Source organism: Mustela nigripes, chromosome 1 (assembly GCF_022355385.1).
Source record: "Mustela nigripes isolate SB6536 chromosome 1, MUSNIG.SB6536, whole genome shotgun sequence".
Taxonomy (NCBI): domain Eukaryota; kingdom Metazoa; phylum Chordata; class Mammalia; order Carnivora; family Mustelidae; genus Mustela; species Mustela nigripes.
This window is the reverse complement of record NC_081557.1, coordinates 22,355,353-22,381,250: the sequence shown is the minus strand read 5'-3', so window position 1 is coordinate 22,381,250 and position 25,898 is coordinate 22,355,353. Positions and strand designations below refer to the sequence as shown.

Below are 25,898 nucleotides of genomic sequence, written 5' to 3'. Positions count from 1 at the left end.
TTAGGTAAATTAAAATCACAATATACACACCTAATCAAACCTATGAAAATAATGGGAATATCAGTCTCTTTGTTTGATTTTTGCTTTTCCCAACGTTTTCTTCTATCCATTCATTCTCAGGTTAACAGCTTATGATAACAATCTTGATGTGAAAATATATACACAAACTGGTTTTATGAGTTTATTTCAATTTGATTTTATTGCAAAATATTGATTAAATACCAAAGTATGCATTTCTATTTTAAACAAATATCTGGTAAACAGATATTTTATAGCCCAGCCCTATTCTCCTTCAAGTATTTTTTTCTGAGTTTCATATTATCCAAATTGAAGTGTACCTTATGTTTTCCACAAGTGCAATTAGCAACATTCTACTCAGGTGCTTTCAAAGAAAAAAATAAACAAAACAAAAACAGAAACAAAACCCTAGAGATGTGTTACATTTTAATGTCTGAAATAGTCAACGGAATCATTATAAATTCTGCTCAAAGGAAAATCTTCAGCAGTCGGTTAAAAGAACAGAGAACAGCTTTGATTACCTCAGTTGACCCACTGGAGCACTGACAGGTCTGTTTCTCTTGGATGCTGATATAAAACAAGAATTGTTTTTACTGTTTGATTTGTAGCAATATGGGTCTGATATTTCATCATGGCTATGATCTGATGCTGTTTGATGTGTGGAGCAATCTTGAAGTCCTGACCCTTCTGATACTGCCGCTGAATGTAAAAGTCTGTTGGGGCCAAACTGAGGCTGCAAATAATCTTCAGTAGTTTTAATAACTGCTTTTGCCTGGGATGACATATACTCTCTGAAAGAAACAATTCATGGAAGAATACAGTGAATTGATTTGTAATTACTTGTTAACTACCCCATAACTGCTTGTGTGCTATGTTCTAGACAAAATACTACACACTCGGTCATAATTTTGTTAAATTCTTACAACATCCCTGGAAAGTGGGCACTATTTGTATCCCCATTTTACAGATTTAAGAAACTGTGGTTCAGAGAGGCCAATTAACTTGACAAAGCTAACATAATCAGGAAGCTGACAGGGTGGGAAACTGAACCTAAGCCTATACTAAAATAAAGCCCACATTCATAATCATTAAATTGAATTGTTTTACTCCATTAAAGAAGAAAGCTTGTATAATGCTTGAAACAATGCAACTAAAATTTTTAAATTCTCAGATTTCATCTATTAAAAACTAGCAGACTGCTTAGTACTAGGAAATATTAAAGTTAAAGAGATGTGGCTTCTACCCTCAAGAAACTTGCAAACTATCCCCTTATAAAGAGAGAATATATGCTAAGTAAGCCACTTAGAACTATGGGTTTGTATTAACTATAAATGTAAAATGAATTCCTTGAAGGCAAACTTACATTGTTTGGAATAAAGTTGATAAAGACTTCATAGCAGACTGGGATTAGGGTGACCGACTCATCCTGGTTTGCTCAGGGCTGCCCTGGCTTTGGCCTTGAAAGGCACATACCCCTGGAACTCCCTCAGTCTCTCAGTCTCACACAAGTTGGGATGGCTGATCACCCTAGCTGGTAGTTAAGCTGGAGGAACAGCATTTAGATGAACTATGATGTTTGGACAGGGGACCATAGGACCTGTGACAGTATCTAAATCTATGTAAATGCCAAGTTAGGAAGATGGAATATGTAGAGAATTTGCTGGTATGATAAAATGAAATAAGCTTTAACATAGTTAAATTTGTATATATTAAATAACATATTAAATTTAATATTTAACATATTAAAGAATATTGAGCTGGTGTGATGATTAGGCATAGAGGATAGCAAGCTTCCATGTATTATTTCAGTATTCCATGTATTTGTTATTTGTATTTTTATACAAATAAAATCTGCTTCTATCCAATTTGCTGGTTCCTCAACAGCTCTTATACATAATGTAATATAACCCCACCCAACCGTACAATTATAAAATAGCATATGCTTAGTGTGGAAAGCTTGGCATAGACACCCCTTCTCCCAAACTTTTCTGATCCACCAATGTCATTATAGTCACAATTATTTCTTCTGGTCTGTCCTCTCTACATTCACAGATGTGTAAACTGGCTGCTTATTTCTTCTGAAAGAATGGAAGAAGGTCAAGTGTCACAGGGAAAATTGGTGGAGGTGTGGATGAGAGTTGACACAGTGGATCAGTAAAGCTGAAACACGGAGATCCAAGCAGTTGTGTTTGCTGTTATCATGTTTCTATCCAAGTCTGTCCAGAACTGACCATAGCACTAGGGAAAGGAGTGGTCTTCCCTTCACTCTGAGGATCTAACCAGGTTCAGAACTTTGGCAAACAGCGTTTTGAATTAATTGTTGGACTTTAGCTCTGGCAGTGCTGAGACCCCACTTAGGGCCACCTGGGCTACCTCAGATTTTGACACCAGCAGCCATGTCTCAGTGCTAGTGTTTCTGCAGCAAAAGCAATGGAACTGCAAACGGTCACGAAGCTCAACTTAGGGGAAGAGCAGTAAACAGGCAGGAGAAAAGATTTGCAGATCTCATAAACAGTTCCCAGTGCCCATAAAGAGTCACTTGGAAAGCAAATTCTCATGTAAAGAAAGAAAATAATCAGAATGGTGTCCTTTTTTAAAAGATTTTACTTTTTTTTTAATTTTTAAATTTTTTTAAAGATTTTATTTATTTGAGAGAGAGAGCTAGAGCACAAGCAGGTGTAGGGGTAGAGAGAGAAGATGACTCCCCTGGAGCAGGGAGTCCAACTTAGGGCTTAATCCTAGGATCCCTGAGATCACGATCTGAGCTTAAGGCAGATGCTCAACTTATTGAGCCACCCACGGGCCCCAATTTTATCTTTTTAAAGTAATCGCTATGCCCAATGTGGGGCTTGAACTGATAGCCCTGAGATGAAGAGTTACATGCTCTTCAGTTGAGCCAGCCAGGTATCTTTCCTTTTTAATGAATGCATTTTGTTTATTGTCTAATATTTTTATAAATATCCTAATGATTTTATATAATAATCCATTATCACACCACTGGAAAGTGAAAGTTGTTTTTTCCAAATTTCAAAGTTTCAACTGTATTGATGGGAAGGCAAAAGGCAAGCTGAGGTCAAAACTGGAGCTGACATCCTACAAAGGCCACCCCCCTTAGGGTGGGATATGTATAACATTCCTCAGGCACTAGTGATGGCCTCAGAACAAAGGTAGGGAGAAACAAACTGTCAGCTGATAAAGATCGCAGTCATGTAGGATGTGAAACTCCACTATTGTTTGTAACTGTCTTAACAGTTTAGAAGAAAACCACAATCTTAATAGCAGCTAGACCACCAAGCACCTATAGACTCAATTTCCTGGAGCCCTACTGTCACCTGCACCTCCACAGGATAGAAAACCCTATATAATCAGTAACTTCTCACAATTACAGCATAGCTCTCTCTGCTCACGGATCCTGTCCCAATGCTCTTATAAAAACATCTTTTTTTGCACCATAAAATGCCTCATGAATTCTTTCTTGACCATTTTGCTCAATGACCCTGCATCATGTGTCATACCTTTAATTCAGTATATTGCCTTTTTTTTTTTTTACCTAAATACTGTCTTATAACCATTTTTTAGGCTGCTATATGATCTTTACAGATTTTACTAAAATGTAAAATTTTATCAAATAATTCTACTTATATCTTGCCTTCCTCAATCTAGTCATGTAAAAGTTATTTAGTGTTTTTGTCTGCTGGCATATCTTCCCCCTGTCTTCTTGTAAGAGCATTGGCATCCTTCAGGGAAACTCAAACCCTTCTCCCTCCCAACTCCACATGATTCTGGTAGGCTTAAGACAATAAATTATATGAGATTTACATGGTAAATGGTTAAAAGAATTAAGTTACATATAGGATTTTACCATATTTATTTATTATCAGCTTTTCTCCAGTAATTTATGTCAAAAAGGGAGAAAAAGGTAGTTTTTTTTTAAAGATTTTATTTATTTGACACAGAGAGAGAGATCACAAGCAGGCAGAGAGGCAGGCAGAGAGAGAGGGGGAAGCAGGCCCCGTGGTGAGCAGAGAGCCATGTGGGGCTCGATCCTAGGACCCTGAGATCATGACCTGAGCCAAAAGGCAGAGGCTTAACCCACTGAGCCACCCAAATGCCCTGAAAAGGTATTTTATTGTGTGAAAAAGCTACTTTTGGCCCACCATCTGTAATCTTCAGTTTTGATTTGTTTTATCAATGTTGATGACAGGTTTGCACTAGTTCTTACACACTATTAAACTCTTCTTTCTTATAACAGTTGATGTGTTGCCTAGTCTTTGGAAGATAATCACAGAACTGTTTGGCAAAGCTAACTTGTCCTACAAAGGGAATTAAACCCACACACATGATTTGCTAAATTAATGCTGAAAATGAGGGTGTGAGGACAATTCACCTCAAACACATTTGGGTTTCAAGTGACTGAGCTTGTTACTAGTATACACAAAAACTTAAAAAAGAAAATAAAAACATTCCAGCAGGACACAAAGAGAATTAAAAGACCATTCATTGCTCTTCAGAATATACTAGTTTAATATACTTAAAAACAACTCCCGTACAAGTGCTTATTATTGTGATAGCATTGTATGCGAACCGATGGTAGCTACACTTCAGGTGAGCATACCGTAATGTATAAACTTATCCAATCACTACGCTGTACACCTGAAACTAATGTTATGTGTTAACTATATTCAACTATTAGCAATGTTATGTGTTAGCTATATTCAACATAATAACATTATGTGTTAACTATATTCAACTTAAAAAACTGAAAAACAAAGACCCCTGTCTGGCTCAGTCATCAGACCTTGATCCCCAGGTCATGGGTTTAAGACCCACGTAGGGCATCAAGCTTACTTTAAAAAAAAATTATAAAACAACAACAAAAACCACAACTCCAGTAGAGTGCCACATTTTTCATCTATCCTTCCGGGCCTACCTGCTTCCTCTTCTTACATCATTATTGCCTAACCTACCTCTGTTCTTCTCCTTACTCCTCATGGGTTCTGCTAATTCCTCTATGTATCTCCCCAATTCTGTACCACACTACTTTCTGAAGACACTCACGTTCTTCACTGACTCACGTTCAATGACCCCAAAAGTTTAACTGCATCATTACCCAGGTCAGGATACCATGTTGGCTAGACTTCTTAAGCTAGGCAATTTAGTAAGTCACTGGTAATCCTATGGATGGCAAAGTACCTGTCAGTGGCCCAAAAACTATGGACAGGAGAGCAGAATAATGTGCAGAGGGCTTTGAGTAAGATGGAGTCTCAGATGCATGCAAAGAGAGGAAAACATACTTGGAAGAGGACTTGCATGGCCTGTCTTCTATACCAAGATAATCAGAGACATTGTATCATGAGATTGGAGAGGCAGGCAAAGGAGGTAGCACTACACTAGCAGCAGTGAACCAGTGGTGCTCTTTAGCTAAGAGAATGCTAAGTAGACTAAGTAGACTACTAACTCCATGTAAACTACATATATGTCACCATAATTGTAGTCTCCCGATTTGTCTTTCTTTCTCTTATTCCCCTCACCTTTTTTCTTTGAAAGATCTTTTTGCTTCCTCTGTAAAAATTTCTTAGAAATCCCAAGACATTCAGATTTATTAAAGTGAACTTCCTTTTACCTCCATATTTATATATATCTTCACATAGCTATCTTCCTCCCAAAGTTTTTACCTTCTGAGAATTGAACTCTATAGTCACATAGTTATCTCCTTCACCAAGATAGTCTTTGTCTTTTGAGAATTTAGCATATTATCTTACAATTTGTTTTCTTTTTTCCTATGTACTCCATGTTCCTTTTCATTCCTTTCTTGTTTTCTTTCAGATTAAATAACATTTTTAATTATTTCATTTTCCTTTCCATTAGTTTGAATGTTGAACCTTACTTTTAATGGAACACTAGCTATTACAGTATGAATCCTTGTCTTACTAAAGATTAATATAAATTACTAATTAATTACTTTCCAGACAATACAAGAACCTTAGAACAGATCATACCCATTTATTGTTGCTTCTTTGTGCCAGTAATCTATACTTCCTTATTCCATTTTTCATGAAAAGGTTTATCTATCTTTCATGGGTCCTAATTTTATCAGGGAACTCAGCTCCAAAATTCTGCATTGCATGGACTTGAGGCTTTGTATCCCATCCTTCCTGTGATTCTTATAAATAATAATTACATAAAACTTACATATAATTTCTTTTAAAAATCTAGATTTTGTTACAACTATTTTTTACAAAATGTGATAAGCTGAATAGCAGTTTTCTTGGCCTTTGTTTTTCCCAGATGATACTGAATTTAGTTGAATACTAAGGTCACTTTTATTTATTAGCTTATCTTTAGTTTCTGTGAATGGGTGTAAGAATACCATGTGGATTCCTAAAACAAATCATCCTTTATCATAAAAAATAACCTCACTTTGTCCTCACTGTTGAGGCTATCTGCCACATTCTGGAACCTGAGCTAATTATAACACAGATTTTCTTTTCAACATTTCTATGTCAGTCTTATTAACTTGTCCTGGAAGTCTATGATGTGTCTCTACATAAATCTTTTTTTTTTTTTAAAGATTTTATTTATTTATTTGACAGAGAGAAATCACAAGTAGATGGAGAGGCAGGCAGAGAGAGAGAGGGAAGCAGGCTCTCTGCTGAGCAGAGAGCCCAATGCGGGACTCGATCCCAGGACTCTGAGATCATGACCTGAGCCGAAGGCAGCGGCTTAACCCACTGAGCCACCCAGGAGCCCCTCTACATAAATCTTTTATTGTATCTGTAAACAACCCACATATATACGGATTTCAAATTGTTCCTTCTTCAGTAAGATTTCTATGCTACCTTGTTTTTTTTTTTTTTTTTTAAAGATTTTATTTATTAATTTGACAGAGAGAGAGCACAAGCAGGGGGAGCTACAGGCAGAGGGAAAGGGAGAAGCAAGCTCCCCACCGAGCAGGGAGCCTGAACTGGGCTGGATCTCAGCACCCCAGAACCAAGGTTAGAGACTTAACCTACAGAGACACCCAGACGCCCCTCTATTTCCTTGTATATAGGAATGCGTTTCTTTCCTGTGTGTTCACATTTACACTGGTAGATTTGAGAGCTGGAATCACCATACTTCATTGATTATGTCCTCCATCTAAAATGCTAAAATGCTATACCCCAATTTCTGTCAAATATTCCAATTCATCACTGTATTATTTACTCCTTTACCACTGGTAAAAAGCATTTATTCTAGTCTAAAACCTAAATTCTACTATATTAGGTTGGTACAAGACTATCAATCACACTACTTCAAAAATATAACTTCTTAAAAAATAACTGCTACCTATGATCTATCTATCTCTATTAGTTTCCTATTGTTGGGCACAAATCACCACAAATTTAGTGGCTTACAACAATACCTATTTATTATTACACGGTTTCTCTGGATCAAGAGTCTGGGCAAAGCTTAGCAGGACTCTCTGATCAGGATCTCATAAAACTGAAATCAAGGTGTCAGCGGGGCTGCAGCCTCACCTGATGCTCCCAGTCTTTTTCCAAGGTCATTCAGGTTTTTCCAGAATTTAGTTCCTTATAGCTGCAGATTTCAGTGACTATCATATTCCTTGAGGCCAATAGAAGCTCACCTTTCTGACTTTTCTGTTTCTGCCCTCTAAATTCTCATTTAACAGTTGATCTGATTCAAGCAGGCTAATTTCCCATTTAACTCAAAGAGAACCAATTATGTACTTTAACTACAGCTCTAAATGTAAGCTCATCATGGGAGTGACATCTTATCATAGTCACAATCCTACCCACACTCAAGAGGAGGGAATTATCTCAGCCGTATACACCAGGAGGTGGGAATCTTGGGGGCCATATTAAATTTCTGCCTACCACAACAGCTATACAATTATGCAGTTTTCATTATCCATTTTTTTATACCAAATTGAGATTCTGATCTTTTATCTTCTGGAAATTTAAATACAAGTACTTAAGATTGAATTTTGTCATCATTCAGTACTGAGGATATTTAAAGAGTGTGTCACAGATATTGATGACAAATCCAAAGAACTAAAAAAATGCTTTGAGAAATGGCATTTTAATTAGAATAAATTACTTCTTAAAAAGAGTATTTTAGAAGAGGAGATATTTACTTGGATGTAAATGTTCTGGTATGTTTCCTTTAAACAACATCAGCAACATTACTTCTGAATTATTTTATTTTCAGTTATTGGAAAAAACTATTTCTTTTAGCAATTGAATAATTCTTTAGAAATTAGGTCATTAAAAAAAGAACAAAAAATGTGATGAGATGTGTCTACATATATTAAACTATTCATATTTTTAAGGATTTTATGTGTGCTTAGATGAAGATTTATTATTACAAAGCACAAAAGTGCTTTGATATGAAATAAAACATGTCAAAATTTAACCTTAAAGCAGTATGGAAAAAACTATCAGTTAATTAAAAACCATAGCAATTTAGGTAAATGAATCCTTTTTAAAAAAGAGTTTATTTACTTGAGAGATAGGTAGAGAGAGAGAGAGCATGGGGTCAGGAAGGAAGGGGGAGAGGCAAAGGAAGAAGGAGAAGCAGATACCCCACTGAGCAGGGAACCCCAAAAGAGGGCTTGGTCCCAGAACCCCGAGACCATATCCTGAGTTGAAGACAGACACTTAATCAACTGAACCACATAGGTGCCCTAGTAAATGAACCTTTTAAACAATTTATTTACATGATATAATGAATATAGTAAGTCACAGAACTACAAAGCTGGAATGTACATCAGTGGATTAAGCTTTTATCCTTTTCTCAAACACTACTACACCATGTCTACGTATCAGCTTTTTATCATAATCAAAAAGATTGTCAAGGACAGATCTTATACATTGTAGAATTTATAGCCCTCTTGATATTCTAGTTTACTATTTAATTATACTTTACTCTTTTTGTAATTTTCATTAAATCTGGTTTACAATTTTTACTTCACAAGTAACAACTAAGTAAAGATCTGAGGTCCAAAATTCTAAGAAAATATGCTCAGAGAGGAGTACACAAAATGATAGACCATGATAAGATTAAAGGGTATAACTCTAGTTTTGACAAGAGCAATTTTTCTTCCCATTTCTCTGCTTTAATAGCATTAATGGGTCTTAGTGGCTTTTCATACCAATTTGAGGAAAACTAATAAAATCATACTTGTCAATCTCCTATTCAAGGACTTCTACCAGTTGGTACAGCTCATTGCTCTTCAGATATAATTATACCACATTGCCCTCATTAGTTCTTACCAGTCTTTTGCCAATGGGATTCACTCAGCTGATCTATGCCCATTACTGTACATCTTTCAATAAGCAGGTATTTAATGTTACTCTAAACTCAGTGATGACACTTTATAGAACTCCTTTTATAATAACAATAATTGTCTAGTGAAAGAGAGAAATGTTATACAAATAGTCATACATATGAATTTACAATTACTGTGATTAGTACTATGAGGGAAAGTCCTGGTTATTATGGGGGAGAAATTCAGGGGTTAGGGGAAAAGTGGAGGCCTCAACGAAGTTTCTCAAACTGACAAGACACATGAGAGGAGTTAATCCTACTAAATCCTAGTCATTATTTATTCTAAATCATCCTCCCAGGTCCTGTATGAACTGATACATTAGTTTGTGTATTGAAATGTTCGTTTCATGATTTGTTATGTGATTTCATATTCCACTCTGCATGGGTAAGAACTTTGTTATGTGTCTTTTACAATTCTACTAGAACTCAACCAGTAATTGATACGTAGGACTTATTCTTTGATAATTATGACATCATACCAAAATGTGTCACAGAAATGCCACTGACAAATAATTTTAGAAGTAAAATATAATAAAGCCAAAGCCAAGAGTTATGTCAAGTAATATTATTTATTCAACAGTTATTCCACTGATTTTTCCTGAAAAGAAAAGCCTCAGTTATATTTGAGGATTCATCCACTTTATATGCTCATGGTAGGTATCCCCTTATCAGCTCCAGTGCGTAAATCCTCAGTGTCTAACACCATGATGATAATTATATTTCCCTTGTCCCCTGCAGGTTAAGTAATCAGCTTGTGATCCAATTTTGGCCAATGAGACTTAAGGCAAAGTCATCTGCGGAAAGGTTTTTTGGCCTAATAAAAAGAAATATAGGGATGCCTGACTGGCTCAGTTTGTAAGGAATGGAAATCTTGATGTGGAGGTAGTGAGTTCAAGCCCAATATTGGATATAGAGATTACTGTAAAAAATCATAAGAAAAGAGAGAGAGAGAGAGAGAGAGAGATACATGATCAAATATCCATTTTCTTTAGTTGGACACTGTTGAGTGTACATGTATTAAGTCATCTTACAAGTAGGAGGAGTTATACCCAAAGATCTAGCCAAAATTCTGAGGATGGTAGAGGGAAAGATCCAAAGAGCCAGGCTCCTGGAAAACACCACCAAATTTAATTCTAGAAGTGCCTTGATTCTGAGGTTCTTATTATGTAAGATAATGACTTCTTCCTCATTTTCCTCGTTTTTAAAGTCACTTTCAGTTGAATCTTCTGTTACTTTGTGCTAATAGTAGCCTAACATACAATTGCTTCTTGAATCACACTTGCTTCACTTTTTGTTTTATTCAAAACCTTTATTAGTTTTATAATGGGCCAAAGCCTAAACTAATATGGTAATTTCTAAACATTTTACTTCTACTTAATCAGGAACATTTTGCCAGAAACTTCAGGATAAGCATAAAATGACACAGAGTTTTTATTTCCCTGCTCTTTGAAAACAAAGCATCCTTGATGAATTTGGATTTCTATGGGAGAAATCTCCATGTGGCTAATAACTCTATTCATAAGTAGGAAGTCTGGCTACTTTAACAGATCACGGCTAAATAACAAACATGAAGGTCTAAGTCATCACACAGTTTAGATATGAATTCAACAGCAGGATAATGGCAGTTGCCAAGGATTTATACTTGCTGTTGCTTCATACCAGTGTTGGCTGTCAAAATGTCTCTTTTTCTTATACAGAAGCCATAGATTTTTTATGGATAGTGATTACTTACAATATACAATGAAGTATATCAAATCTAACAACCACTCTAGCCCCTCATTATTTGGTAGTCTCTTTGTTAAATGTAGTCAACCATTTTCATCTAAATTATTTATTTATACTGTATATTTGACAAGTATATCTTTCTCACTTTATATTCTTGCAGCATTTAAACCTTCATGAAGAGTTATGTTTTTTTAATACTGTCATTTGTAAAATTTATCTTTATCCTATTCCCATTTTAATGGTAATTAAACTCCCTAATTGGAATAAATACAAATAAAAAATGTAAACATAAGGGAGAATGACCCTAAGCACATTCAGTAATAAATCACCAGCTTAAAATACTGAAATGCAACTGAAAAAAGAAATAACCCCACATATGTTTGATGACTGTAACCCGCTATAAAATCTCTGGAGTACACAAAGCACAAAAATTTCATCATAACCTTTTTCCAACTTGATGAAATGAATAACCTAAAGATATAAATAACTTTTTACAATTATTAGATAAAATGTGATTTAAACATCATAGAAAGTAAATAATAGAAGTTATAATAATAAAAGTGAACAATTCCCCCCAAATTTTATTTCCAACAGCAGACGAAATTATATTTCTAGCTTGGCCTAGAAATTTAGGTAAGAGTATCCCAATTGCAGAGCAATTCCAGTTATTTTATAACACATATATGTCAGATTTTTACTAGCAACTTGATGATTCCAATTTAAAACTGATTTCAGTACTTATCTAATGTACTAAAAATAATTTCTCCCACAGGGAACTAAAAGAGTTGGCAACACACTCAACTGCAAGCAGGATTAAAAAATACTTAACTTTCTATTATAAAAATCATGAAATTACATCCTTAGATGATCATCAGCTAAAAGTCATTAAAATATTTTATGTGTGGGATAGAGAGTGATATTAATCTTTTACAACATTTTCTTAATTTTAAAATGCAATTGTAGTTTAGAAATATTCTACTCAGATTCAGAAATACTTTCTATAAATATGACAGAACTGTCCGTAGATACCTGTTATCAATCAATAAATAATTAATTCTGTCATCCATGTCTCCAAGGCTGGTGCCCCCTGCTCCAGGTCACTTGGGAATATCTCAGACTACAGCTAGGTAGAAAAAGTTTCTTATTGTGCTGCTTTCCTGGAAGTAGCCATAGGAATTAGGCTACTAATTCCAATCATCTGACATCCTAGTGGTGAATCATAAAATGGGAGGATCAAACCTTCTTTGGCACAATATGTTGAACTCATTTACACTGTTGGTGATTAGTTTTCTTGCTGGGGAAAGGATCCTGGCACAGCAGTTTTCACTCTATTGCAAAAAAAAAAAAAAAAAAAAAAATACAATAGAGTGACAAAGGAAAAACATTGCAAGAACACAAGAGAGAGGAGAAGAGTGGATAATGTGAATTCAGTATAGAATAAATTAATAGCATCAGGTAATAACATGAGAATAAAGTGACCAGTCACTGTATGGCTTGCAATGAAGAGATTTAATACATGTGGGCATATTTTGTAAAATGTATAGTATGTTTAATGAAAAGAAACATAATCTCTTGTGATATAAGTAAAGGAACAACAAATTGACTATATTTTAATAATTATTTCTAATAAAAAGATCACAAAGATGTTGGAAGAAAGGTGGCAAGGAAAACAAGAATGAGACAAGAAAAGTTTTAACCTCAATCAGGGGGAAAATGTCTTAACTCACAGAGAAAATTGCCTCTCTCTCTGATAATCATATTAATGCCAAAGGATCTTAGATTACCCTGAGCCTTTATGATCTTGACCTCTTTCAGGTTGAAACTCATCATTTTCTTTTTCATGAAAGTAAAAGATCTCTGGGCATTGTCTTTGACTTTCCATTAGATTACAAAGAAAACGTTTATTTTATTTTCTAGATACATCATAATCAAAGTTGATGATAACAGGTAATAGAGGCAAAAAAGAAGTCAGGATTCAAACAAAGAAATATGAGTAGTACATTGAAATAAACTATTTAAAAAAAAACAGGTAGTAGGAAAGTATCACATGAAAAGAAAGACTGACATTTAAAAAAAAAAGGACAAATAAAGCCAGACTTAAAAAGAATCAGAATCAAAGAAAGAAAATGAGAAAAAGCAGAAAGAAACTGTATAAATGAAATTACAGTTAACTCTAACAAAAACATAAAGAATCTAAAAATACACAAAAGATAGTTGGAATAAAAAGTAAATGTAGGAGCACCTGGGTGGCTCAGGTGTTGAGTGCCTACCTTCAGCTTGGGTCATGATCCCAGGGTCTTGGGGTGGAGCCCCACATTGGGCTCCCTACTCTGCGGGAAGCCTGCTGCTTCTCCTTCTACTCCCCCTGCTTGTGTTCCCTTTCTCAGTGTTTCTTTCTCAGTCAAATAAATAAATAAAATCTTTAAAAAAAAAGAAATGTAGTACTATTTTAAAGAGGAAAATTGGTAAAAATAAACTCTAAAGGGAATAGAAATGTGTAAATACACATTATGTTAGCAATGGCATTTGTAGAAAGAAATAACTAAAAGTCTGATTTAGAAATAGTTTTCCATTGTCTTATTGGAAAGACTACTCTCATGAATAACTTACATCTCTATAGTATAACTATATTAGGTAGTAATGTTCTAAAAAATTATCTATGCATATAGCTAGTACACCATGTAAAGAACCTCAGGCAGTGCTAATATGGACTCAGAGGTCAGGGGAATAAAGCAAAACAAAAATTAGCTAAAAGTCTAGATTTCACTTTCACCTAAATTTACCAACACACAGAAAACCAGTTTTAAGATATAAATGTAACATGGCATTTTCATAAGAGATTAACATAATTCTTAATATATTAATATTTTCTTCAGTGCTTTTATAGTATATGTTTTCTATTTAACATTAAGACTATGACACCACATTTGGCCAGTCAATAGTTTACCAACACCTGATAGGGGCACCCAGGTGGCATCACAGTTGGTTAAGCGTCTAACTCTCAGTGTCCGTTCAGGTCATGATCTTAGGGTTGTGAGATTGAGCCCTGCCTCAGCTCTGTGCTAAGTAAGGAGCCTGCTTGGGATTCTTTCCCTCACCCTCTGGCCCTCCCTATCCCTCACTCCTTCCCAGTGTGATCTCTCACTCTCTCAAATAAATAAATAAATCTTCAAACATGCATACACTTGGCAGATACTTTTTCATTCTTTCACTTTCTAATGGAGAAAAAAAACCCAGGAAAAATATCTCTGTCTCCTCTGCTTTGTATTTCTGAGAAGTGTGGTAGAATACATAGTTAAAAGTTCTAGCTGTGGAGTTAAATCCACATGGGTTCAAACCATACGTTCTCTACCTATAAGCTCTGTGATCTTGGTCAAGCTAATCAACCTATGTAGTTCTTTGTTTCTTCACTGGCAAAATGGAAATATTCAAATACTACGTGCCTTATATTCCTCCCAAGATTGTTTAGAGAACTAAATAAGTACAATGCAGGTTAAGTGTTTAGCACGGTGACTGACACAGAGCAAATATAATCTGCCCCATTATCGTTTTTATCATTATGCCACTGTCCAAGTCAAACTCCAGGGATAATTTCTGTTTCTTGCATCATCTATCTATTTTCTTCCCATAGAATAGAAGAAATTGGAGGGCTCCAATCCAGGCAACAACCTTCATAGCCCATCATATCTCCAAGTTATTATTGACATCATCTCTACAAAATATTGAGCATTTACATAGGCAAATTTCTGTAAGTACTTTATCTCCTTCAGGATTCAGTTAAAGCTGCTGAAATAATATTCTTACCTTGGTAAGTCTTTTAAAATACATTTGGAAATTGGGTGAATGGTATCTCCATTGAAGGTGTCTTCAGCATTGCTCTGCTGTGATACCTTCATGGCTTTAGTCAGAGGTGATAAAGAAGACTGAGAAAGTGATGCTCTGTGATCATCTGCTTCTCTTTTTGCCATTTTCAGCTAAAAATGGATAGAATGATATTCAATTTAAAAGATAAAACCTTCCCGGGTGCCCGGGTGGCTCAGTGGGTTAAAGCCTCTGCCTTCAGCTCAGGTCGATCCCAGGGTCCTGGGATCGAGCCCTGCATTGGGATCTCTGATGAGTTATAAACTGAGGCTGGACATTAATCACAATTTATCTCTCATCATGTTCTAAACTACACAGCAGGTGCTAAATGTGAGATCTCATGATAAAAACAAAACAAAACAAAACACCAGAGATAAAAGCCTAAAGGAAAACAAAAGTATGAATCTAAGCTTTTGAATGGTATAATGGGACACCTGGCTGGCTCAGTTGGTACAGCATGCCATTCTTCATCTTCAGGTTGTGAATTTGAGCTTCATGTTGAGTGTAGAGATTTACTTTTTTTGTTTTTTAAGATTTTATTTATTTATTTATTTATTTGAGAAAGAGAGAATGAGAAGAACAGAGGGGAAGGGGACAAGCAAATGCCAGGCTCGATCCTCCAATCCTGAGATCATGACCTGAGCTGAAACCAAGAGTCTTATGCTTAACTGACTGAGCCACCCAGGCACCCTGGGAATGCAATTTTGAATAGGTTTATCAGCATAGACCTCACTGAGGTGATAAAATCTTGGCAAAGACTTGGAAGAGGGTCTTTATTGTCTGCAGTCGAATCTAATCCCAAAACTCCTGATATTCCTTGAACTAAATTGCTTTTCAAATTCCTAGTTCTCTAGTTTGCAAGTTGCTAGACTTATTGTTAATCAAGCATATGGAAGAATGAAAGAACTATAATATAACAAACTCACAAGTGTTATGGAGAAATACATACCTATAATACATAAGATCATCTTTGTCTTCCACTTTCTAGCTATGTGACCTTGAATATTATAGCCTTTCCGAGGTTTAATCCTCCAATTTACAAAACTGGTTATCCACATGGATATGAGGATTCAATAAATAAAATGGTGAACATGAAAGCATTTGGCACAGTGCTTGGCACATGGTAGATGTTCAAGAAATGTTAGGTGAATCTGAACCTACATCAAAATAAAAAAAGGTATCTCTTTCTCCATAGTTTAATCAGAAAAGGTGGTATTCTCTGCCCAGCATTCCTCTGGTATTCCAGTTGAAGACCAAAGGGCTGTTGGCCTTTACACTCTCCCTCTCCCTTTAAGCTTCTCACAGCAGGAGGGACAAGGGTCTCCTCTCAGGCTTCCATGACAAGCACTGCTTGTTCAATTTGTTCATAGGTTGAGTCTTCTTCTTCTTCTTCTTTTTTTTCCCAAAGATTTTATTTATTTATTTGACATACAGAGATCACAAGTAGGCAGAGACGCAGGCAGAGAGAGAGAGGAGGAAGCAGGCTTCCTGCTCAGCAGAAGGTCTGATGTGGGGCTTGATCCCAGGACCCTGGGATCCTGACCTGAGTTGAAGGCAGAGGCTTAACCCACTGAGCCACCCAGGCACCCCAGGTTGAGTCTTCTTAATTGAGGAATGCTTATGTGTGAAAAACTCAAGTTGTGTATAGCAAGGCAAAATTATATGATTTTAAAGTAAATCACCTTGCACAATGAAATCATTTGACTGCCCTGGTATGTTTATTATATAGTCCAATTATTAAAAACTAAGAAAATTTGCACCAAACTATTAAAAAATAACTATTGAAATAGAGAAATAGTCTTACTTTTCACTTATGCATGATTACAGTCCTAATCTTCACTAAAAAGGCAATCATTTTAGTGATGGGGTAGTTTTATTTTCTATGTAAAAGTTTCAGGATGCTTTCTGGTAGAATGAATTATGTATGTGTGAAATCATTACCATTATTAAATGCAATATTTCTTCTATAATGTTACTATATCAACAGTGCTATCCTCACTAAAAGTAGAGCATATAACAGGTTAAGTAGAATATGCAGAATATAGTAAGACAACATTAATATACATTATTAATTAAATGAAACTAATTGTTAGGGGCACCTGGGTGGCTCAGTGGGTTAAAGCCTCAGCCTTCAGCTCAGGTCATGATCAGGTCCTGGGATCAATTCCCACATTGGGATCTCTGCTCGGCGGGGAGCCTGCTTCCTCCTTTCTCTCTCTGTCTGTCTCTCTGCCTACTTGTGATCTCTGTCTTGCTGTCAAATGAATAAATAAAATCTTAAAAAAAAACCAAACAACAAAAAGCTGTAAACTATTGGGCACCTGGGTGGCTCAGTGGGTTAAAGCCTCTGCCTTTGGCTCAGGTTATGATCCCAGAGTCCTGGGATCGAGCCCCACATCGGGCTCTCTGCTCAGCAGGGAGCCTGTTTCCCTTCCTCTCCTTCTGCCTGCCTCTCTGCCTACTTGTGATCTCTGTCTCACTATCAAATGAATAAATAAAATCTTTAAAAAAAACCCAACTAATTGTTAATTAGAAATTAAATAAATAAAAATGTGTTAATTTAAATTTGACTGACACTACTATGGTATTTTATCAACTACAGGTAAAGACACTGCCTTATATTTTATTAACACATGCATAGTTTATTTACTGATACACTGAAAAACCACTATTTTTTTTTTTTTTTACTTTCCATCTCTTAATCATTTTACATGAATATAAGCTCTCACTCATGCCCACCCTTGGACCTGTTCTTCTACCCATTTTGTTTTGTTTTGTTTTAAAGGCATTCAAACACACAGTGGTTATAGGCCTGGATTCTGGAGCCAGAGTGTTTGGGTAACAGCCCTACTGCCCACTTAGTAACTGTGACACTTTGGACACATCACATAAAACCTTTCTGCATCAGTTTCTTTATTTGTAAGAAAGGGTTAAGAATAGTAGCCACTCCATAAAGTTGATGTGCTCCCACACTGTAGGTAACATATGTCAGCTACAGAAGAGGAAAGGTTTGATGGTCTTCAAGTTAGGGTAATAGCCATCAATAACAAAACAGAACATGGGGCTTTCCCAAGGGGCAAGTAAATGTGGATAGTTGTAAGCAAGAAAGCTTAGAAAAGACTTTTAAGCATAAAAGATAAACATTCTGTAGAAGAAATGCAATGGGAATTTGAGGAGAGGAGCACCTGATGGCTCAGTTAGTTGTGTCTGCTTTTAGCTCAGGTCATGATCCTGGGGTGCTGGGACTGAGTCCTGCATCTCAGTGAGGAGTTGGATTCTCCTCCTGCTCCTCACATTGCTTGTGAGCACGCACACACTCTCTCTCAAATAAATAAATAAAATCTTTAAAAAAAGAGAGAAACAACTGTAGTGTAAAACAAAACTATGAGGAAAAAGATGTGTGCATGCACATGGGTAAGTGTCATTTCACCACCAACCCAAAAATGTACCCAAATATCTAGATCTAACTTCTAGTTTGTGAGAAATGGGGAATGTAGAAAAACATGTTAAATGACATGACACTGAAAATAAAGATGGAGAAATGTTACAAGTGGAAAGAGAATAAGAATTATATCAACCAAACACAATTTGTAAACCTTGTTTAGATCCTGATTTGAGTAAACTAACTTTAATAAGACAAATTTTTTGAGAAAATTATTGACATGGAACACAAACTGGATATTACAGATACTAAGGAAATTATTTTATTGGATATGAATAAATGGTGGTGTTGTTATATTATTTGTTAAAAATTTATTGGGCACATCTGTCTTCATTAGGCTATTTGTTACTGGTTACAACACTCAGTTTTGGATATTAGGGGTAATGGTATTATGACATATGGGGGCACTTGTACAGTTCCATTGGTTAGACATCTGACTCTTGATTACGGCTGGGGTTGTGATCTCGGGGTTGTGGGATTGAGCTCATGTCAGGCTCTGCTTGTGCTCTCTCACCCTCCCTCTAAATAAATAAATAAATAAATTTTAAAAAAATCTTAAAAAAATGACAAAATAAGAATTTCGTGCTTGTACTTTAAAAAATATTATCTATTAGAAATACAAACCAAAGTATTTTTCTTAAAGATTTTATTTACTTATTTGAGAGAGAGAGAAGGAGAGAGAGCACACTAGAAGGGGGAGGGGCAGATGGAGAGGAGAAGACAACTCCCCGCTGAGTAGAGAGCCTGATGCAGGGCTTGATCCCAGGACTCTGGGATCATCACCTGAGCTGAAGACAGATGATTAACCAAATGAGCCACCCAGATGCTCAACATTGCTTAGGAGTGTCATCATCCCATTTAGTTTCTTATCTTGTATAGCAGAATTGAATATTCAAACTCACATTATATGGTGCCTTCTAGTGGGCTGGACATGCATATATGAAATCTATCTATCTATCTATATATATATATATATATGACAAGAAAACAATATAAGACAAGAAAACAAGAAGTTTGGAATTACCATCCTCTTAAAAGGCTTCATATCTACTAATTCCACTACTGGGTATTTACCCAAAAAAACCCACTAGAAAACAAAATGAAGCCCTATGTTCATTACAGCATTATTTGCAATAGCCAAGGTATGAAAATAACCCAAGTGTCTGTCCATCTATAGATGAATGGATAAAAATCTATCCATTGATTAATAGATTAAAAATATGGAATGGATATTACTTTATTTATATAAATTTATATAAAGGAACATTATTTAACCATAAAAATGAATGAAGCCGTGCCATTTGCAACAACAGGGATAGACCCAGAGGATAAAAAGCTAAGTGAAATAAGTCAGCCAGAGAAAGAAGAACATATAATTTCACTCATATATGGATTTTAAGAAACAAAATCTGAGGAGATTTTGGGATTATAGGGAGGCCTGGCTGGCTCAGTTGGTGGGGCATGTGACTCTTGATCTTGGAGTCATGAGCTCAAGCCCCATGTTGAATATAGAGATGACTTAAAAAAAAAAAAAGAATGAAACAAAACAAATGAACAAGAAAAAAAGAGACAAACAAAAATACGGACTCTTAAATACAGAAAACAAACTGGGGGTGCCGGAGGGAGGTAGGTGGAAGTGTGGGTGAAAGAAATAGAGGGGATTAAGAGTAGACTTAACTTGACGAGTACGGAGAAATACATACAATTGTTAAATCATTATAATGTAAATCTGAAGCTAATCTAATGTATATTAATTATACTTGAATTTAAAAACATTACTACTTATATTAGTACTCAAAAATGAATATAGACTCAAAAATGAATATGCTTCAATAGAAGCATAAATGTAATGAAATACGTATAAGATCTGTATGAGACATACCTAAAAAGCCCTGAAATAGATTCACATAAGAATAGAACCACCTTTATCTTTGACAAAAGAGCAAAATCAATACAATGGCATGAACTTTTTAACCAGTAATACTAGAGCATGTACTTGAAAAAAAAAAAGAATCTAAACACATACCTCATATCCGTCACAAAAATTAGCTCAAAATGAATCAAGCTAAATTTAAAACACAAAACTATAAAATTCCTAGAATATGAAATTGTGTAAAACATAGATGATTTTGGATATGGCAATGACTTTTTAGCTATAGCACCAAAGGCACAATCCATGAAAGAAATAATAGAATAGACTACTTCATTAAAATTAAAAACTTCTGGGACACCTGGCTTGTTCTATGCTATCAGAATTATGGTTAGTGCAACAGTTCTTGCATATTCTTATCACTTTATTATCCTGTCACCCATTGTTATGACAAACAAATCAAGTTTACTTAAACATAAAGAAGGCATCTTTGTGGTCCTCCAAATGTGTTTTCCCTAAAACCATTTTGCTAATTCCTGATCTCATCATTATTCCATTCAAACTATCAGATATTTATTAAGTACCAACAATTCCCAGACTCTAAAATAGACAATGAATTCAATGTTGAACAAGATAACATTATTTCTCCATTAGCTAAATTTTCGTTAATGAATATAAACACTAAATATCCTATTAAAAACATCTTATTAAAAACAATTATAAACATCCTATTATAAACATCCTATTAAAAACAATTTGAATGATGATAATTAGAGTTACTACAGAAATAACCATATTAAGATTAGAAGAAAAATCTAAAAAAAGAAAAGCCTCTTATAATCTCTTATCCTTGGAGCTAGTCACTATTATAATTTTTGAATATTTGCTTTCAGGCTTTCATCTTTGATTTTCCAGAGATACAACTGTTTCTTTTTTCTTTTTAAGATTTTTAAAAAGATTTTTAAAAAGATTAAAAAAATTGTTTTTTAAGATTATATATTTATTTGAGAAAGAGAGAGAGCATGTGAGTGAGCACAATCATGGGAAGGGGCAGAGGGAGAGAATCTTCAAGCAGACTCCCTGCTAAGCATGAAGCCCAACACAGGAATTGATCTTGTGACCCATGAGATCATGACCTGAGTGGAAACCACGAGTTGGACGTTTAACCAACTAAGCCAATAGGCGTCCTGAGATACAGTCTTTTCTTGTTTTTTTTTTTTTTTTTTTTTAAGATTTTATTTATTTATCTGATAGAGAGAGAGAGAATAAACACACAAGCAGGGGGACCTGCAGGTAGAGGAAGAGAGAGAAGAGGGGGGGAGGTAAAAGAAGAGGAAGAAGGAGAAGCAGCCTCCCGGGGGAGCTGTGAGGGCTCAGTCCCTGAACCCCGGGATGATGACCTGAGTCAATGGCAGATGCTTAACCAACTAAGCCACCCAGGCGCCCCTATAGCCTTTTCCTTAAACAAAATTGTGACCATATTAAATATAGTTTATGCACAGTTGTATTTTCACTGAATGAGAATACTTTTATATTATAAATACTTCTTGAGAATATAATTTTTTATTTTTATATTTTTAAATATCCTAGCTGGTTGCTCCAAATACTTCCTATTGTAAATAAAGCTGTGGTTCCCATGCACCTTTGACCATATAACAGAAAAGCTTCTAAACTGAAAGAAGTTTTAGGAGCTAAATTCTTAGATCAAAGTGTATTTCCAAATTGGATTTTTTTTAGAAATGTAACAATTTCTAAAGATACCAAAACATAGCACACAAATACCCATATAGTAGTACCCATTACTAGAATAAAATACTCTCTCTTAATCCGACCAATTGTAGTTATTTTCTACCAGTAGTGAAAATTTAATTTTTGAATTTTTTATCAGATTAATACTCCAGGAGGAATATTAAGGGATAATCAGAGAGATTTTTATGGACTATAAATTATTTTAATTCTACTTAGAAACCATTCACTTAAAAGAAGAAATTCCTAAAATACAGAATATATATGTTAAACTTCTAGATATTTTAAAGATAACTGAGTTCAAAATGTCTCATTAGCCCAATACCTCCTTTCCTATACACTTATGAGAGCATATCCAATTATCTTGAAAAAGGCAATTAAAATTATTATTAATAATCTTAATACTAGGACATGTTATAATTCATTTGATAATTACATTTCCCACAAAGATACTGTCAACATAAACTGTGAAACTGCAGATCCATCCTGTTTACAAGTATCAGAGACAATATGCTCACTATTCTGTTGTACTTAAATGTTGTATTGCAGTTTTTCTTAACAGGTAATACGTGACATGAAACATGTCTGATTTTATGCTTCATAACTTCCACTTTGATGTTTAACATTAAGAAACTATATTTATGTATCACACATGTCAGAAAATAATTTAAATAAACTAAGAAAAATAATAACAACGATGCCTTTCATTTCACATGCAAAATATAAATCTTTTATTCATAGATATCAAAGAACCATCTGTAATCAGAAATGCAAACCATTTATATTTTCTGATTTATGTAGCTAACATTAAATATCTAAGTGTTCTTATTTTATATTTTCAAAAATTTGTTATGAATCAAAATATTAAGTCATAAAAATGAGAAAAGTCAAGATACTACCTTTTAAGACAGACTCATGAGTTTTAAAAATTCACTTTTTCTAGGCATGCCTTGGTGGCTGAGTCAGTTAAACATCTACCTTTGGCTCAGGTCATGATCCCAGGAGCCTGGGAGGGAGCCCTCCCACATGGAGTCCTGCATCTGGCTCTCTGCTCCGCAGGGAGCCTGCTTCTCCCTCCCTCTCTGCCACTCCCCCTGCTTGTGCTCTCTGGCTCTCTCTCTCTGTCAAATAAATAAATAAAATCTTTAAAAAAAATTCATTATTTCTATTCTTTATTCTGATTTTTATGACAAGGAAAAAAAAGTAATTATTTTGATTTGAAAAACATACACTGGAAAAGGTACCATTTAAACCAGATTGAAGTTTAGATTATTTATTGCTATTTTTCTTCAAAAATATGCATTAGAATAAACATTTTTCTAAGCTTCAAAATAAATACAATACATGGTTCTGGCATATTTATTTTTTTTGAAAAGGTGCCCTGAATCTTAGACAACATAAATACTAGGCAGTGTGGTGGTTGCCATAGTAACAAATAAATAGGAGCATAAAAATACGTTCCATTTTTCAAATGTATACACTTTTTCATCAATATGCATATTTTATAGGTAAAAGATTATTCAACCCTTGCTTTGCCTTCCCTTTTAGAGAAAGAGAAACATCTAATTCTTTAGAAATAAAAGATTATCATGCAGCAATAGAGCAGCTCAAAAAAGTTTTAAAATGCTATATGGGAAGTCTTAAGGTTTTTATGTCAATTTTCCAAAATGAAGACAGGAAAAAAAAACCTTCCTTTCATTTTAGATTACTTTAATGGTCAGTTCTTTACGTAAGGATAAAATTACATAAAATTCTTTTCCTCCCAAGCATGAAATTCCTTTTTATTTTGCATAAGTTTATTATTGCCATGCATTAAATCTAGCAGTTGACCATGGAAAGCTGACAGCTCTGTGGATCACAAAGAAGCCCAAGAAGTTTAATACTAATCCATGAGCTACTACTCGAATAAATGATCTGAAAATATTTATGCCAATGTGCTAAACTGGAGTTCAAAGTGTTCTTTCCTTTCTCCTCTCCCTTCATTAAAATATAATCTTCCTGTTTACAGATATCCTAGTAATCACAAAAAGGATATTGATAAAGTGGTCTGAGTTTTATACTTACAGCTAAAGAGGACTTGCCTTACATTTTATAGGGTTGGAGAGGGGCAATGTGATAAGCCACAATGTCAAGTTTGAAATCTATTGAAAGCTACTGAGGTAAGCCAACCAAAACAGAACAGGAAGATTGCTCAGTTATTACTGGAAAACAAATCCTTCAAATCCAATTACATTAATTTTGACTTCCAATTTGTTTCAATAACAACTATCATGTAACATTCTCCTAGAGTGAGAATTCAAAATCTTACAAAATTGCCATCTAGGCAGAGTGCCAAATAAGAGGTGACAAAGCAGTGCCATAGATCTTACCTTGCGCTAACTCCTTGATGGAGAAGCCACGTGCGATAATGGCTGAGGAAGACTAGAGTAGCCTGTAAGCTGAACATCCTCATCAAGCATAGATATGATCTCACTTACTCTTATTGAAGAGAAATCAAGTTTTTTCTTGGGAGAGATACTAAATTTATACTTTAAGAAGTCTGAAAAATGAATTAAGATACTAGTCAAATGTTTATGACTACTGGAAAAGAGTAAGTTATACAGATAATGTGACTGGTGCAAAAGAAAAAGAAATCATCTTGTCCTCTTTCCTCCCAGTCTTTTGAATTTTGTCCCTCTCTTTTTACTATCTTAAAATGGTGGGAAAATATCCCTGGAGATTGGAAAAGGGAAAACATCCCCATCTTTAAAACAAGAGGAATGCGATTTGGCAATTAGACAGCTTAGTTTAACCTGGGAACATGCAATAATGAATTAAACAATCAATTAGTAACATCTAGAAGGGCATAAAATCCTGGAAAACAACCAACATAATATCTCAAAGGCCACATATGCCAATGAACTTAGTATCTTTTTTTTTCTGACAGAATGGGATAGGTCATATTGTTAAGTAAGAAGTGAATAGTATAGTCTATTTCAGGGTTGTAAGCCTTTTTATTCTATTCTCCAGTTCAGGATAAACAAAAAACAATTACAAAGAAAAGAACGTAAAAACTGTCTTCATTGCTAAACCAATGGCTATTGACACACTTCTTCTAAGAATCTGTTTCAGAACAATTTATTGATGACTAGTCAAGAATATTGACCTCTTCTATGTTTAGCTCCACCATATCAGATCCCTGAGATGCCTATTTTCTTTCCAATTTGTTGACCCTTCTTTTCCCTAGAGATCTTAAACGGCTTGTTGCTTCAACTAAGTGATGCTTCACTGGAACAAGATATAAATCCATTTTAGGTAGAAATTTTGAGAAGGAAAGAGGGAATGTTTTGTGAATAAAATTAAAAGGATTTTCTATGACTAGAGAAAGAGATAAGTAATGGAATGGTATTTAAATAGAAGTGCTCATAAAAACACTCAAAACTTGAATAGTGTGAAGAATAGTTGTTATTTGGTTAGAAAAGGGAGATATGTAAAGAAGGCCAAGTGTGTGGAGTCAAGAAATGAACCCAGTTTTCAAGGAGAGAAGTCTCTGTGTCATATGACCAACCAACTAATTACACATGTGGGTCAGAAGTGTAACTCAGGTGGAAAGACATACCAGTTGAAAAAGGAAATAAAAAATCTGATCTCTTACAGAATCAAACAAGAGCCAGTTGCTATGTTGAACTAAGCTATCTATTGTACCAGGAGACTCATTGTTCCTCATTATGTAATTAACACCCCTGTTTTCTCAGCTTCTGTTACTATTCAAATTTATATACCTTAGAAAGAAAAAAATGTGGTCCCTGAATTATCTGTTTGACCTTAACTATTTTTCTAACCCTAAATACCATATAAACAATCAATCAGAAATGATCCCAATTTAGAGAAGAAAGAGTGTCCCTTGGACATTATCTGTGCAGGGTA

The 25,898-nt window shown here is 34.9% G+C and overlaps 1 protein-coding gene across 4 annotated transcripts in view; it reads right to left on the bottom strand.

Moving 5' to 3' along the window:
* Window positions 1-25,898, bottom strand: part of DCDC1 (doublecortin domain containing 1) — a 440,084-nt gene that overhangs the window by 402,452 nt on the left and 11,734 nt on the right. For 3 of the 4 annotated variants that reach the window (XM_059406535.1, XM_059406544.1, XM_059406519.1), the window contains exons 3-4: window positions 14,878-15,047; window positions 540-809 (exon numbers count right to left, since the gene is read on the bottom strand). In XM_059406535.1, the coding sequence (XP_059262518.1) occupies window positions 540-809; window positions 14,878-15,041 (434 nt within the window). In that variant the 5' untranslated portion in view covers window positions 15,042-15,047. The remainder of the gene's footprint in view (window positions 1-539; window positions 810-14,877; window positions 15,048-25,898) is intronic. The other variant, XM_059406527.1, reaches the window with a different exon arrangement.